Genomic DNA, 12,764 nt, shown 5'->3' on the forward strand with positions numbered 1-12,764 from the left:
CTGTGACAGAAAAATCACTTTGGTAGTGGCTGCAATTCAAGTCATGCTGATTTTATTTTGAAACCAAGTCATGGTTTCAGAATGAATGCGTGTTGGCTTTATTATCTTATCCTGTGTAATGTGATGTTAAATTAGTGACTTTGTTGGGCTAGCTGGTGAGTTTCGGTGGCTGACTAGCCAACTGGAAACATGTTTGATAGCTAACGGTGTCCTAGCCAGGTCAAAACCAAGCGTTAAAAACTAATGTAAACGTGCCAGTAAAGTTTCTCTAATAGCCACGAGTAAGTCAGCTAAAAAAAAAAGTGAGTCACCAATCCACTCATGTGTTATAATGTCCAATTTTACCTCAGACATAAACATATTTACAGTCTGCTACAAGTCGTTTTGGTCTTGGTGGATAGTTTCCTTTATAACAGTTCTAAGTGGGATAATTTAATTGAGTTAATTCAGATGCTCAATTTAACCATGTCCCTGCTCACTTGCAGAAGTCACTCTGAAATTTACTGATTGTGATCAGAAATGTCTGTGGAAAATTTAGTCCTGGTTTGAATATCAGATTAAATCACTTATTTTAGATGGCTTTTTTTTTTTTTTTAATATTTTTCCATTTCCATCTCACAGCTCACCATCAATTTTCCCCACAGAGTGAAAGTGAGTGAGCTTTTAACAAACCTTAGCAGTCTTTTATTTCTGGCTTTAGTCTGAAAAGGTTGAGTCAAATTGTCAGATCAGCCACTAAAGTTTTCTACCAAACATCCAGCAAAAGGGAAGTTCAGGTGTATTCATGTTCACTTGAAACTGTCAGAGGCTATTAAATGGATAACTGTGGAGTCTGTGTGAGGCAGGGGCCTTGGCATCATGAAGAGCAAAACCCTTGGCTGTTGGCAATCTTGACAGAAAGCTAGACTCACTGTTCTCTTAACCTTAAGCTTCCTCAATTCTTCAGCTTCCACCAGCCCTCTGCTGTTTAAAAACATCTCCTGTAATTTTTTTTCCAGCAGACACACAATAAATTCCTGTCTGCATCCTTTGTATACCAGCTCTGTAAATAACATTTACTCAGACTGTTACTGCTACTCTGTTTCATATTTTCAAGTTTTCATGTTCAAGTAATTTGCAAGAATGTGGGGCATTTCATTATTGTTTCTGGAAATTTGAATCATTTTAAATTTAGAAAAGGAGGATTTTCTAGAATTTGCTCATTGGTAAATGAGTTGTGATTAGCAAGCCATTAACCAATGAGCTTGTAGTTGAACAACTAGAGTCAAACCCCACTCACAAAACACCAAGATAGCAACAGCATAAAGACTCTTCTTGAGGCTTCAAAACAGGACTTAACAAACCAGTGGGTCACAGTAGGTACGTCCATTTTTTATACTGTCTATGTTCCACACCAACAATCCATTTCGAAAACATGAAAATGAACAGCCTTGGTCTCCTGTTGGCAATTAGAGTTCCTTTATCCAAGTTCAATTCAATTCTGTTCAGTTCAGTCTTATTTATATAGTGTCAAATCATAACAACAGTTGCCCCAAGGGGCATTAATATTGTAAGGTAAAAACCCTACAATACAGAGAGAACCACAACAATTAGATGACCCCCTATGATCAAGCGCTTTGGTGAGTGTGAAAAAGAAAAACTCCCTTTTAATAGGAAGAAATTGCTGACAGTATCAGGCTCAGGGAGGGGCGGCCATCTGCTGCACCCGGTTAGGCATGAGGGGAGGAAGACAAGACAAAAGACACCCTGTGGAACAAAGTCAGAGATTAAGAATAACTAATGATTAAATGCAGAGTGGAAACATACAAATATGATCCTAGAAATATGGTCATACAAATTTGATCAGGTATTTGTATAGTATCAAGGGAGACAGGTTGGACTCACACAAAGGGATAAAATACAGTGCATTTATTGGTAACACTTTTAAAATGATTAGAAAAGTTTTGAATGTCCCAGGAAAGGTGTAAGCTGAGACACATGAGGGTACCTTCATCTTGCGTGCCAGTGTCAAATGGAAAGTGACAGGGTGTCTATTTCAAAGCCCTTTAAAGTTTCCTAGACTTGGTGTGAAGCAGGATTTTTTTGCAGACAAATAGTAAATGGTTAATGGACTGATTATTATATAGCACTTTTCTCCTCTCCTAGAACACTACACAATATGCCATATTTACCCATTCACTAAAGCACTCAGAGCAACTTGGGGTTAGTATCTTACCCAAGGATATTTGGCATGCAGACTGGGGGAGCCAGGGATCAAACCACCAACCTTTCGATCAGTAGATGACCTGCTCTACCTCCTGAGCTACAGCCACTGCAACCAAGCCTTCTGACATGATTGGTTGGATGGCGCAGGGATCTAGTGTTGATCAGTCAGACGATTGTTTTGTTCCTTTGTTCTCAGGAGGGTGACTGGGTTAACCTCCACAAACTGCAACAGCGACAAAGTTGATGCTGCACAGAGGGGACAGAGTTCACCTTTGACCGCAAGGCAGAGATGAGGTGGATAACCGATTGACGCTTTGAATGATGAAAGTTTGGTGGTAGAGGAATTGAGGAATTATAGGCATATTCCGTACATTGAAGCTGTGAACTTCAGGTGGATGAAGCGATGCAGTGGAGAACTTTTGCCAAAGATGACCACCAGAACAGAGGTTATAAGATAGATATTGTTTCATACTAGGCAAGGCAAGTTTATTTATATAGCACAATTCAACAACAAGGTGATTCAAAGTGCTTTACAGAGACATTAAAAAACAAAACCAAATAAAAAGCATGATTTAAAATTGAAAGGGAAAAAAAGGAAGGAACAGCAGATAAAATCAGTAGTTAAAATTTAAGTTTTGAAATTTAAGCTTAAAAGTAAAACAGTGTGGATTTGGTGTTTTATTCAAATGCAGCTGAGAACAGGTGAGTCTTCAACCTGGATTTAAATAAACTGAGTGTTTCAGCTGATCTGAGAACTGATAACACAGGACAGAGGCAAGATGGTTTCTTCCTCTGAGATGAATTGTTTTGACAGATCGGGCTGTCAAAGAGCTGCAGCAAAACATTGCTTAGGCTGTCTAAAGATTTCTGAGCTGTGGGTTTCCACTGGAACGAGACCTTGTCTGAGGTGAGATTTATTAGAGGCAAGGCAACATTATCGAAGTCCCAAATAAATCTACGATCTACAAAGACTCTTGTAAGGGACGGGGCAGTGGGCTCTGTGCTTATGTCCTTCAGGACTGGTGCCGTAGCACTAGAATTATAGACAGTCACTGCTCACCAGACTTAGAGGCCATGTCTATTCAGTGCAGGCCCTTTTATCTACCTCGTGAGCTAATCTTAGCCATAATTACCATTGTTTATATCCCCCCCAGTGCTACCATTTGCTCAGCACTCAACCATCTCCAACTCATCCTCAACAAACAGCAAAGTGAGCACTCGGAGGGCATCCATATTGTTGCTGGGAACTTTAACAATACACGTTTGAAATCTGTACTCCCCAAATTCCACCAACACGACACTGTGCCGATGTGTACAATAACATCAAGCAGCCCTACAGAGTGACACCCCTCCCGCACCTAGGGCGATCGGACTACCTCTCTCTCTCCTCCTTACACTTCTTACACCCCCTCTAGGAAACAAACCCCTCCGAGTACCTGGGTCATTAAATGGCGAGATGATGCTCTTTTCCAGCTACAGGATTGTTTTGATCTGATGGACTGGTCCATCTTTGAACAGCAGGACCTGGAGACCTTCACTCAGTGACCAAAACCATCCAGGTTTTTCTTAACCGAAAACTTTGGATGACAAGTGAAGAATAGGCTCTGATCAAAACTCGAAACTCAGCCTTCAGGCTGAGGAACAATTCTCTGGACAACACTGCCAGAGCCAGCTTGAAGGGACGGGCATCAAAGAGGTCAAGGAGGACCATAGGAGGTGGATAGAGGTCATTGACAACAACCCTTGCCATGTGTGGAGAGACAACCATACCCTCACCATCTACAAAATCCCCCGACAGCATCCTCAAACTCGCAGAGGAGTTCAACAAGTTTCCTCAGTTTAAGCAAATCCAGGCCAAGACTTCTCACCACTCCATGACAGGGGGTTCTCCAGGTAAACCTGAGCAGAGGGAATATACAGGTAAGTATCGCTTTCACAGTTTAGTGGAAACATTAACTCGAGGCTTGGAGCTGGGTTGCACTGACTGTTGCAAGACAACAATCCAAGTAAGACTGAAAATCTGCCACGCCCTTAAGAAGAGACCACAGAAAGGACATCAGGAGCAGGAGCGTGTCTCTCCAAAAGTTGATTCTGTTCATCTGGACGTAGCGTTTTGTGGGAGAAACGTTTCGTCACTCGTCCAAGTGACTTCTTCAGTCTCGGCTGACTGCAGGTTTCCCCAATCTTATAAACAGTACGTTTGCATAATGACTGAAGGAACAATGGGCTGGGAGGTCAGTTCCTTAATCTTAATTATGCAAATTCTCATGACCATTGATTAACAACCACTGACTAAAGCCCACTGATCAATGGCCATGAGGAACTGACCTCCCAGCCCATTGTTCCTTCAGTGGGCTGGGACTTCACTTGGATGAGTGACGAAACGTTTCTCCCACAAAACGCTACGTCCAGATGAACAGAATCAACTTTTGGAGATTTACTTACCTGGATGATTGAGCATGCATCAAGACGAACAGGTGCGTGATTAAACCAGGTGTCTGGACACAGAAGGCGAGATACCCTGGAGAGTCCTGCCTCTGTACCAAAACCAGAATACACAAATACACACGACAGAGGAGAGAGAGAGATAAGAGGTGGGAAAGACAGAGAAGAGCTAGTTGACCAGTGAGTGCAGACGGACCGTCACAGTAATAGAGAACCAAACGTGGTGAAACAAAGAACATCGATTCTGAGTTCTGATTTTCTCAAAATGTATGTTATTTTCTACTGAAAATTACATCTCCAATAGTTTTATTATTAATTTAGCAATATATTAGACTTTTAATTTATTGAATGGAGACCTCAGTGAAAAAAGTTAACTGACCATTTTCTGTTCCTTGAGAGGGACAAATTGATTATATATTGTCCCTGAATCCTGGGTTTCCAAACACAGCAAATGTCAGTTTGACATCAGATGTTTCAGTCAGTTTTATCAGGATTTTGAAGTCTGCCTAAAAACTAAATAACCTTGATGAAGAAATAGAACATTCTCAGAAGTTTTTAAGAGGAAGCAGTTCTTTAAAACTTTTCTACAGCTTACTGGTTTTACATGTTTTACTTGTGTCGTTGAGTGGTTGCAAATATGACTGAAGGAAACTGAATACCATGGTAATGTTGAGTTTTGTGGCTCAGGATTGTTGCAAATTCTCAAAATTACTTACTTGAGATATTTTATTGAGTGTCATAATAAAATGTGTCAATATTGTTGGACAACAGAACTTTGAAGATGAAATAATTGCTTCAAAGTAAACTATAGAATAGAAATGAAAATTAGTTATATCTTAAAGGACCGAGATTGCTGAAGAAGTTCATCAGCAGTTCTTGGGAAACCTCCACAAAGTTACTTTCAATGATGACAGCGTTGCACCATCTCAGATCTGGCTCATCAGGCTCGTTATGAATGAACGAGAGAAAGACGATTCTGCAAATTGTCATAATACCTTTATGTCTTTAAGCCTCACCCAACAACTTTTGGTGTGTAGGATGTTTGAAAGCTCTATTATTTTAGTTACAACTGTATTTTTGTTGTTGTTGTTTAGAGAACAAACCACAAATGTATCTGAACTCAGTCAGATACATGGTGAAGTGGCTGTGGTGCCACTGAGTGAGAACTGCCTCGCTGACATCTCGCTAAAATGGATTGAAAAACAGAAATCTACAGAAAATTAGAATACTTACTGTCACAGAAACAATGTGGTCAACAGTGATGAATGCAGAGCTATCTTATGATTGTTGTTTCTGGGCTTTCACTGAGTCTTCTCACCCACTCATGTTTCAAAAGCAAAAGCAGACGAGTGGGCAGACCTCTATATTTGACAGGACATTACCTGCCAGATAACAATAAAATTTGGAAAATGAAAAAAATGTAATGTTTCAAAAAGTAATAAAAGCATAAAAAGAGAAAGAAAATAAAACAAGAAAAAAATGTTAAACTTTGTGGACATTGTAAGAAGGGTAAGAACCTGTGAGCAACTGATAAAAGATGAGCACATCTTACTTTTACTCCATGGTCTTTTCTCAGAATCTGAATCAGTCCAGCTGTTATATCAAACAAAAGACTGTTACCTTTTATGTTGGGGGTCAAATTGACCCCAGGAAACAAAACCTACCAAACATGACTGCCATATAATTGAAATGACTAAGTAAAATTAAATGTAATATTTAAGTAGTAGGTACTTAATATGCAAAATTGTTGAAGTTGGTCAAAAATAATAAGATGAACTAATTCAAATGGAAGAAAATGTTAGATGAACTTAAACTGTTAAAGTTAGGACTGTTTGTTTAAAAAAAAAAAGTTTACAAAACTTAATTTACTTAATTATTTTGAGTGTTTGGTTTAAAGTGCACGCAAACAGTTTTCAAGCCATATTTCCAACTTGGGAATTAAAAGATGGGACTGGAGTTCATTTACACCTACTTTTCTGGCTGTTATGTTAATTATGTTATGAAAAGGCCACAAGCAGTTTCAGTGTCATCATATGGATCATCTGTTTGATATGATATGAGTTGAATATTCCAAGTCATTAATTGATGTATTTAAAAACTAAAAATAAGAAAATCTTGGCTTACTGTCCTTTCTTTCTTTTCTGTCTCATGTTCTCCACCATCCCTCATATCCATGTTTCCTTCTCATCATTGTTTGAACATCAGATTGACGGACAGTGGGTAAGTGCCTCCATCTCCTCATTAACCTTCCTTTCCCCAGCCCTTCCCATTTCCTTGTTAGGAAATCTAAATTAACATCAATAAAATGATGAAGAATGAACAGAAGTTTATTTTAGCTTCCTTTGAACTCTGTAAAGTTGAGTCATTTATTTTGTCCAGTTGATGGTTAATGGTCAGTTAATAGATATGTTGCTATCTGCAAACTCTAAGCATATGAAGCACAGTGAATAAATATGTTCTGCAACTTTGCAGTACCTGGAAAGAGTACCATTACCATTACGTGATATTCATACTCAGGAGATTTGATATTTCTGATGTTTGAGTTGACTCTAGCTAACTTATAAAACTCGGCTAAAACAGCTAATTATAAAAACTGAATTAACGTTAGCCTTTTTTCCTAGAAAATATTTTGATGTTGAGTGCTATGTGAATGTGAAGTTTTGTCAGGATTCTTCAGCATGACTAATAAAGAGTGCCAACCTGAAGATAGGAGTTTTGGTTTGGTTTTAAATTAAACAGTCTATTTTGCATTAGACTAATCTATTAGCAAAATTAAGCCTGGTCTAACTATACAAACCAATGACTGTAGAAAATATATATTTTCTACAGTCATTGATTCAAACCATTTTAAAGTATGTCGGTAAAACTGGTGGAATGTTGTAAACAGCTTCATGTAAGAACTAGTTTCTTTCATCTAAAAGAAAATACACCTCCAACTTGTAACAGTGTGAAGAAGAATGTCTACCCATCCTTCAGCTGTATGCTAAATGCTAGCCCTGGCATACCACTAGGGGAAAATGTGTATCCCTGAGGGTAACCACCTACCAAATGAAAATGTGATTGCCCAAATCTGATACCTTTGAGGTGAACTGGCTCCTTTTAAGTTGCTTGTAAGGGTTGTGAATGAGCCCCATGTGAGTCTGAACTGAACCCAAACCAACAATTTTCTGTTTAAGTTTTAGAGTCTACCGATCTCCAGAAAAGTGTTTGGACATTCTTAAATCCCTCTGTGCCAAATTCTGCCATTTTAGAAAAAACTGTGAGGGGTTTGACTGGAAGGCAACACAGAGTCTGTGAAAAGTCCACCCTTGATAAAGACTTCTCTGGTTGATTAACAGTTTTGCTTTTACAAAGCCCATGAAATTGCTAATCAATGTGCTGTTGTTCTGTTGCTGAGCTCATTTAAATGGCGAGGGATGGGAAGAGGGGGGGCTCATATTAAAAATGTGACCTAATTCTGATCTCAGCCAATTTGCAAGGCTGAAGTAGCAGCAGTAGTTACAGCTCAACAGGCAAATAAATGTTTTTAAAAGATATAATTGTTCTTTTCAGTTTTGTGTCGCATATGGCAAAGACCAAACAATTTCTTCTCCTCCTCTCTGCTTTTTTTTAAGGCAGGCATTGTAGGAAAAAGGAAGGATAAAGCAGTAGTGTTAATTGAGGTAAGAAGAAGAAAAAAGAAAAGCTCTCAAGATTTGCTAGGAAGATTCAGAGCACTGAAAGAGAGCTGCCATATTGAAGACTTTTGGAAGGGAAAAAAATTGGCGATGACCTCTCTGGACCCGCAATTTGTCAGCGATCTGTATGCTTTGTTGATTGAAATTTTTAATTTGGGTGTTCTTTAGAAGGCCAGTGAAAGGGCATTGTCACTAAGAGATGAACCCCCCTGCTGCTGCTACCATTCAGTGCTCAGCCCCTGCATTTTTTCTTTCTCTCTCCTTCCTTGAAGGGAAAAAGGTGCCATAAAAAATGTATATATATATATATATATTTTTTTTTTTTTAAATTTATTTATTTTTTAATTTAAAAAAAAAAAAATATATATATATATATATATATATATATTTTTTTTTTTTTTTTTTTACGGGGTGGCAAACCAGACATGAAATAGTGGATTAATTGAATCTTGTGTGAGACTTTGGTCCTCTCAGCTAGAGCACTGCTTTAGAGGAATACAAGGCTGCTCTAATTGTAGGGAGATGCACAAAAAGTATCCTTCAGATTCCGTCGCTTTTCCAGCACAGATGGGCATATTATTCAGCTGCATAATGCACCCTATTAGCTGCTTAACACAGCAGCGTTACACGGATGGGAAGGTTTTCTAGGCTGTCCTGGGAAGGGGTGCATGTGTGAGGATTTGTTGTAGGTTTTTATTTCTTTTGCAGCACAGACAATACTGTTGTATATCAGAGCAGAGGGATAGTCTGTATTACGTCTGTGTCTGGTCAGTTTCCTGAAAATAACAAATAAATAATATGACTTTTTGTCCCCCCTACCCTCATCCCTACAGCAACAGTACCACTCCAAAATTGATGTTTTGATTGACGAGGCATTAAAGAACATTATTACATCACTTGTGTCAAAGGTAAACCTCACCTTTACTCTTTTACGCTTTATTATTTTGTATATTTTTCAAAAATATTTTAGTATTCCTTTTTTATAAGCTGGAAGGGAGAGGGGTCAAACCATACTCTTTGAAAACCCAGCCTAGCTTTTGTTTGTTTGTTCTGTTTTTCCAGATTTTGGTATTTAGACACTTTTTCTTTTTTCCTTTGATTAATTAATTTCATGCTTTTTTTTCTTTCTTTTTTTGTTAAAGAAATGTGAGTTTCATTTTACAGAAAGGGGGAGCTAATTTTTCTTCTTCTAAAAATATTCCAAGAATCTTGAAACAAGATTAGATAATAACTTGCCTCACTAGACTCAAGAAAGCAGCTAGAAACCTAATTTTAGAAGTGTTTTTGTGCTTCCACCTGTCTGTAGTTTGCTGCTGTTTTAAACGGTGTCCTCTCCAAGCTCTCAAGATATGATGAAGGGACATTCTTCTCTTCAGTCCTGTCTTTCACAGTGAGTAGCCATGTTTTTGTTCCTGGAAACAGAGTGCTGTGCTGTTATTTCACTGCTTATCCAGGCAACCTGTTATTTGCTGGAAACCAGATCTTTACAGCTGAACTTCAGCATTCTTTTTCTTCATCCTCTTCCCCCCCTTTCTACTCCCCTGGTAGGTGAAAGCTGCTGCGAAATATGTGGAACTCCCCGTGAGTCTGTCTGCCTGCTGTTTTATTGTTCAGCCCATTCATCACATATTTGTGTCTCCATCCACATTGAGATCATTCAAGTTTTGGCTGGAAAATAAAGCAAAGTGTAAATGCAAAGTGGCTGCTCTTTGCATAGAGCCTATGCACCTGCATGTTACTTTTTTTCCACACAGTGTCAAACTTATGTGAAAGATAAGGAGGGTCTTTATTCTGTCTGCAATACCAGAAACAAAGATTACATAACAAACCAGCATTTGGCTATCAAGTTGTTAATGAGCTTTTTTAACATCCATTGAAATTTTAGAAGACTTAAGAGTTTAAAAACAATTTCTCAATTCAGTAAAAAGTAAAGAAATTCATACATATCAAACAAAAATTAAATTATGTTCCTTTTTTTTTAAACTTGTGTCAGTTTCTAATTAAAGGTTTTTGACAGGTATGCAAAAGACATTGAATGTAACTGAACAAACTGTAGTAGTACTCTTTTCTAAATATTTAGTTTGTCTTTATTCACTACATATATATATATATATATATGGTCAGTTTTGTAAGCAATGCATTGAACTGATAGAGGAGAATTGTTAGTTCAGTGTGTTCTGTGTTTGGGTTTCACACTTCAGTACATTATTATTATTGAGAAAAAATTAGAAAACATAGAAAACATAAAGGGGTACAATTTTTAAAAAAAATCCTATTTAATTAAGAAAAAAAAAGTTCAATGAAAGGTCACTGATTCCACATTTTTATATATTTATAGTTTTAAGGAGAGAACAGGAGAACAATCTTAAGCTGCTGTATCTCCCTCTATCCTCTAATTCTCTCTGCTTCCTAGCTTACTTCCCTCTCAGCTCCTTCTTCTGGTGAAATTATAATGTAACCCCTACCTTGGCCTTCTGGTCTTTTGTCTAGTGGTAACCTGACATGTGTGCCTCTTTTGGGATAAAGGGCAGGGGGCGGAGCCTTTTGGACTTCACACCTGGTCACAAATACACAAAGCATTCATTTTCCACTGTTTAGTTTTCCTTTGTTTCGCTTCATTGTCGTGAGTGGGTCAGTTTATTTATGGCTGATTTCATTTCCCAAATATAATTTTTATTAAACTTTTTCATAAATACCAACGCACCTTTTTATAGGATTATTAAAAAACGATGAGCTGTAACCATAGTTTATTATATTTAGTTTCTATTGTAGATTTCCAGAATCCCACAGCGTAAGGGTTTTTGTCATTTTATATCTCTTAGTTATTAAAAGTAGTGGAAAACAATGTGGTGGAAACTGAATCATCAGAATTTTATAAACTTTTTTTATTATATCTCATCACTATACAAGCTAAAACTTGAATGGTGCATTCACAACTGAAGAGTGGCCTAAAAAATGTTAGCTAACGTTTTTTGGACTGAGGAGACAGAGGAGTAAATAACCCCATCTAGTTCCACTATGAACAACCATCATTGAACAGAGGTGGTGGCTTACAACACCAACTGTCAGCCACCTACAATAAAGTCTTGAGATCCCTTCTCAGGTACCTAAACCCCCACTCACATCTTACATGAGGTGACCTCAATAGCTGACATGGTGGGTGGGGCAAGGTCGCACAGTGTTTTCACTTGAAACCTCTCGTGGTAATGACCCAGGCCTTTTTTTGACACCTTGGCTCACGTGATGATGCACATGAGTAATAGGAGGTTGTCACTGACCCACTAAGGGGACAACCCCCACTAGGGTTTAAATACCTGGGACTCTCTAACTTTTGGTTTTACAACTGTAGAAGCCTCTTGGATGAGAGGTGAAACATCTTCAAAATACTTAACGTCCAGTCACCTTCTTTTCAAACTCCTTAGACTTCAATCTTAAATAATCAGAACGGCTTAATGGCTGATGTACCACAGGCCCTTAAGGTGGCAGTGCATCTGGAAAGTATTAAAAGGGCTTCACTTGTTCCACATTTTGTCAAGTCACAGCTATATAATTCAAAAAAGCTTACACAACTAGCCTCATTCATCCATTCACACAAGCACTTTCTTCTTTGCCATACGCAACATCCACCTGGAAAAAAATTCAATGAACCCAAGGCAGGAAATGGAACTGATATCATTGTGAAGTTACTTAATAATTTAATGCCCCATTACCCTGATAACAAAAGGCACCTCCTCCCTCTCCTCTCTTTAGGCTTATACCTGCACCGATCAGTACCTGTACAGGAACATATCTTTATTTTAAAATGTTTTTTGTTGCTGTCAAATATTGATAAGTTAACAGACATCCATTATCTAGATGCAGAGAGGATTACTAGTGTTTAGGTAAAACTAAAGAAACAGTAAAGGAGATTGAGAGAGCAGAATGGGACAACAGTGATGAACTACTTGTATGTGCATTTTCTCTTTTTCTCTGTCTATCATTTCTATCGCTTAACATGAGAGAATCTCTAATCTTGTTGGCTGGAACTGTGCCGACATCTGTGATCTGTCATGGTGCTTTGTCGCCTCGCCAGAACAAAAGAAAAAGAGGTGAATGACTGTGAAAAGCCTTAAGGGAAGGAGAGGGTAAGGGAAAGTTGATGTCTCAAGTGACACCAGGGGCATTTACATGTAGCCAGTGACACACATACACACTCTTAAATGTTGTACCTCATACAGGAGAACTGTACTTTGTACACTTTGAACCTGTCCATATATCTGTGGTTGTGTGGCAAATGTGCATAGATGTATAGGAACCTGACTGTTTTTCTTTCATACCTAAGCCCAGACTTTATGACCAACCTGAATATTATGCTTTTGGTCTATTATGAGTCTAAGCAGTTTTGACCCACCAAGGCATACTGGTACCAAGTGGCACTTTCATAGATATAAGATATCT

At 38.2% G+C, this 12,764-nt stretch overlaps 1 protein-coding gene across 5 annotated transcripts in view; it reads left to right on the plus strand.

The window, feature by feature from the left end:
- Positions 1-12,764, plus strand: part of cadps2 (Ca++-dependent secretion activator 2) — a 142,545-nt gene that overhangs the window by 113,387 nt on the left and 16,394 nt on the right. For 4 of the 5 annotated variants that reach the window (XM_063480897.1, XM_063480900.1, XM_063480899.1 and 1 more), the window contains 3 exons: positions 9,161-9,235; positions 9,634-9,717; positions 9,876-9,908. In XM_063480897.1, coding sequence (XP_063336967.1) covers positions 9,161-9,235; positions 9,634-9,717; positions 9,876-9,908 — 192 coding nt within the window. Of the gene's footprint in view, positions 1-6,855; positions 6,871-9,160; positions 9,236-9,633; positions 9,718-9,875; positions 9,909-12,764 lie in introns of all 5 variants that reach the window. The other variant, XM_063480896.1, reaches the window with a different exon arrangement.

The sequence above is a fragment of the Pelmatolapia mariae genome, linkage group LG7 (genome assembly GCF_036321145.2).
Source record: "Pelmatolapia mariae isolate MD_Pm_ZW linkage group LG7, Pm_UMD_F_2, whole genome shotgun sequence".
Lineage (NCBI taxonomy): Eukaryota > Metazoa > Chordata > Actinopteri > Cichliformes > Cichlidae > Pelmatolapia > Pelmatolapia mariae.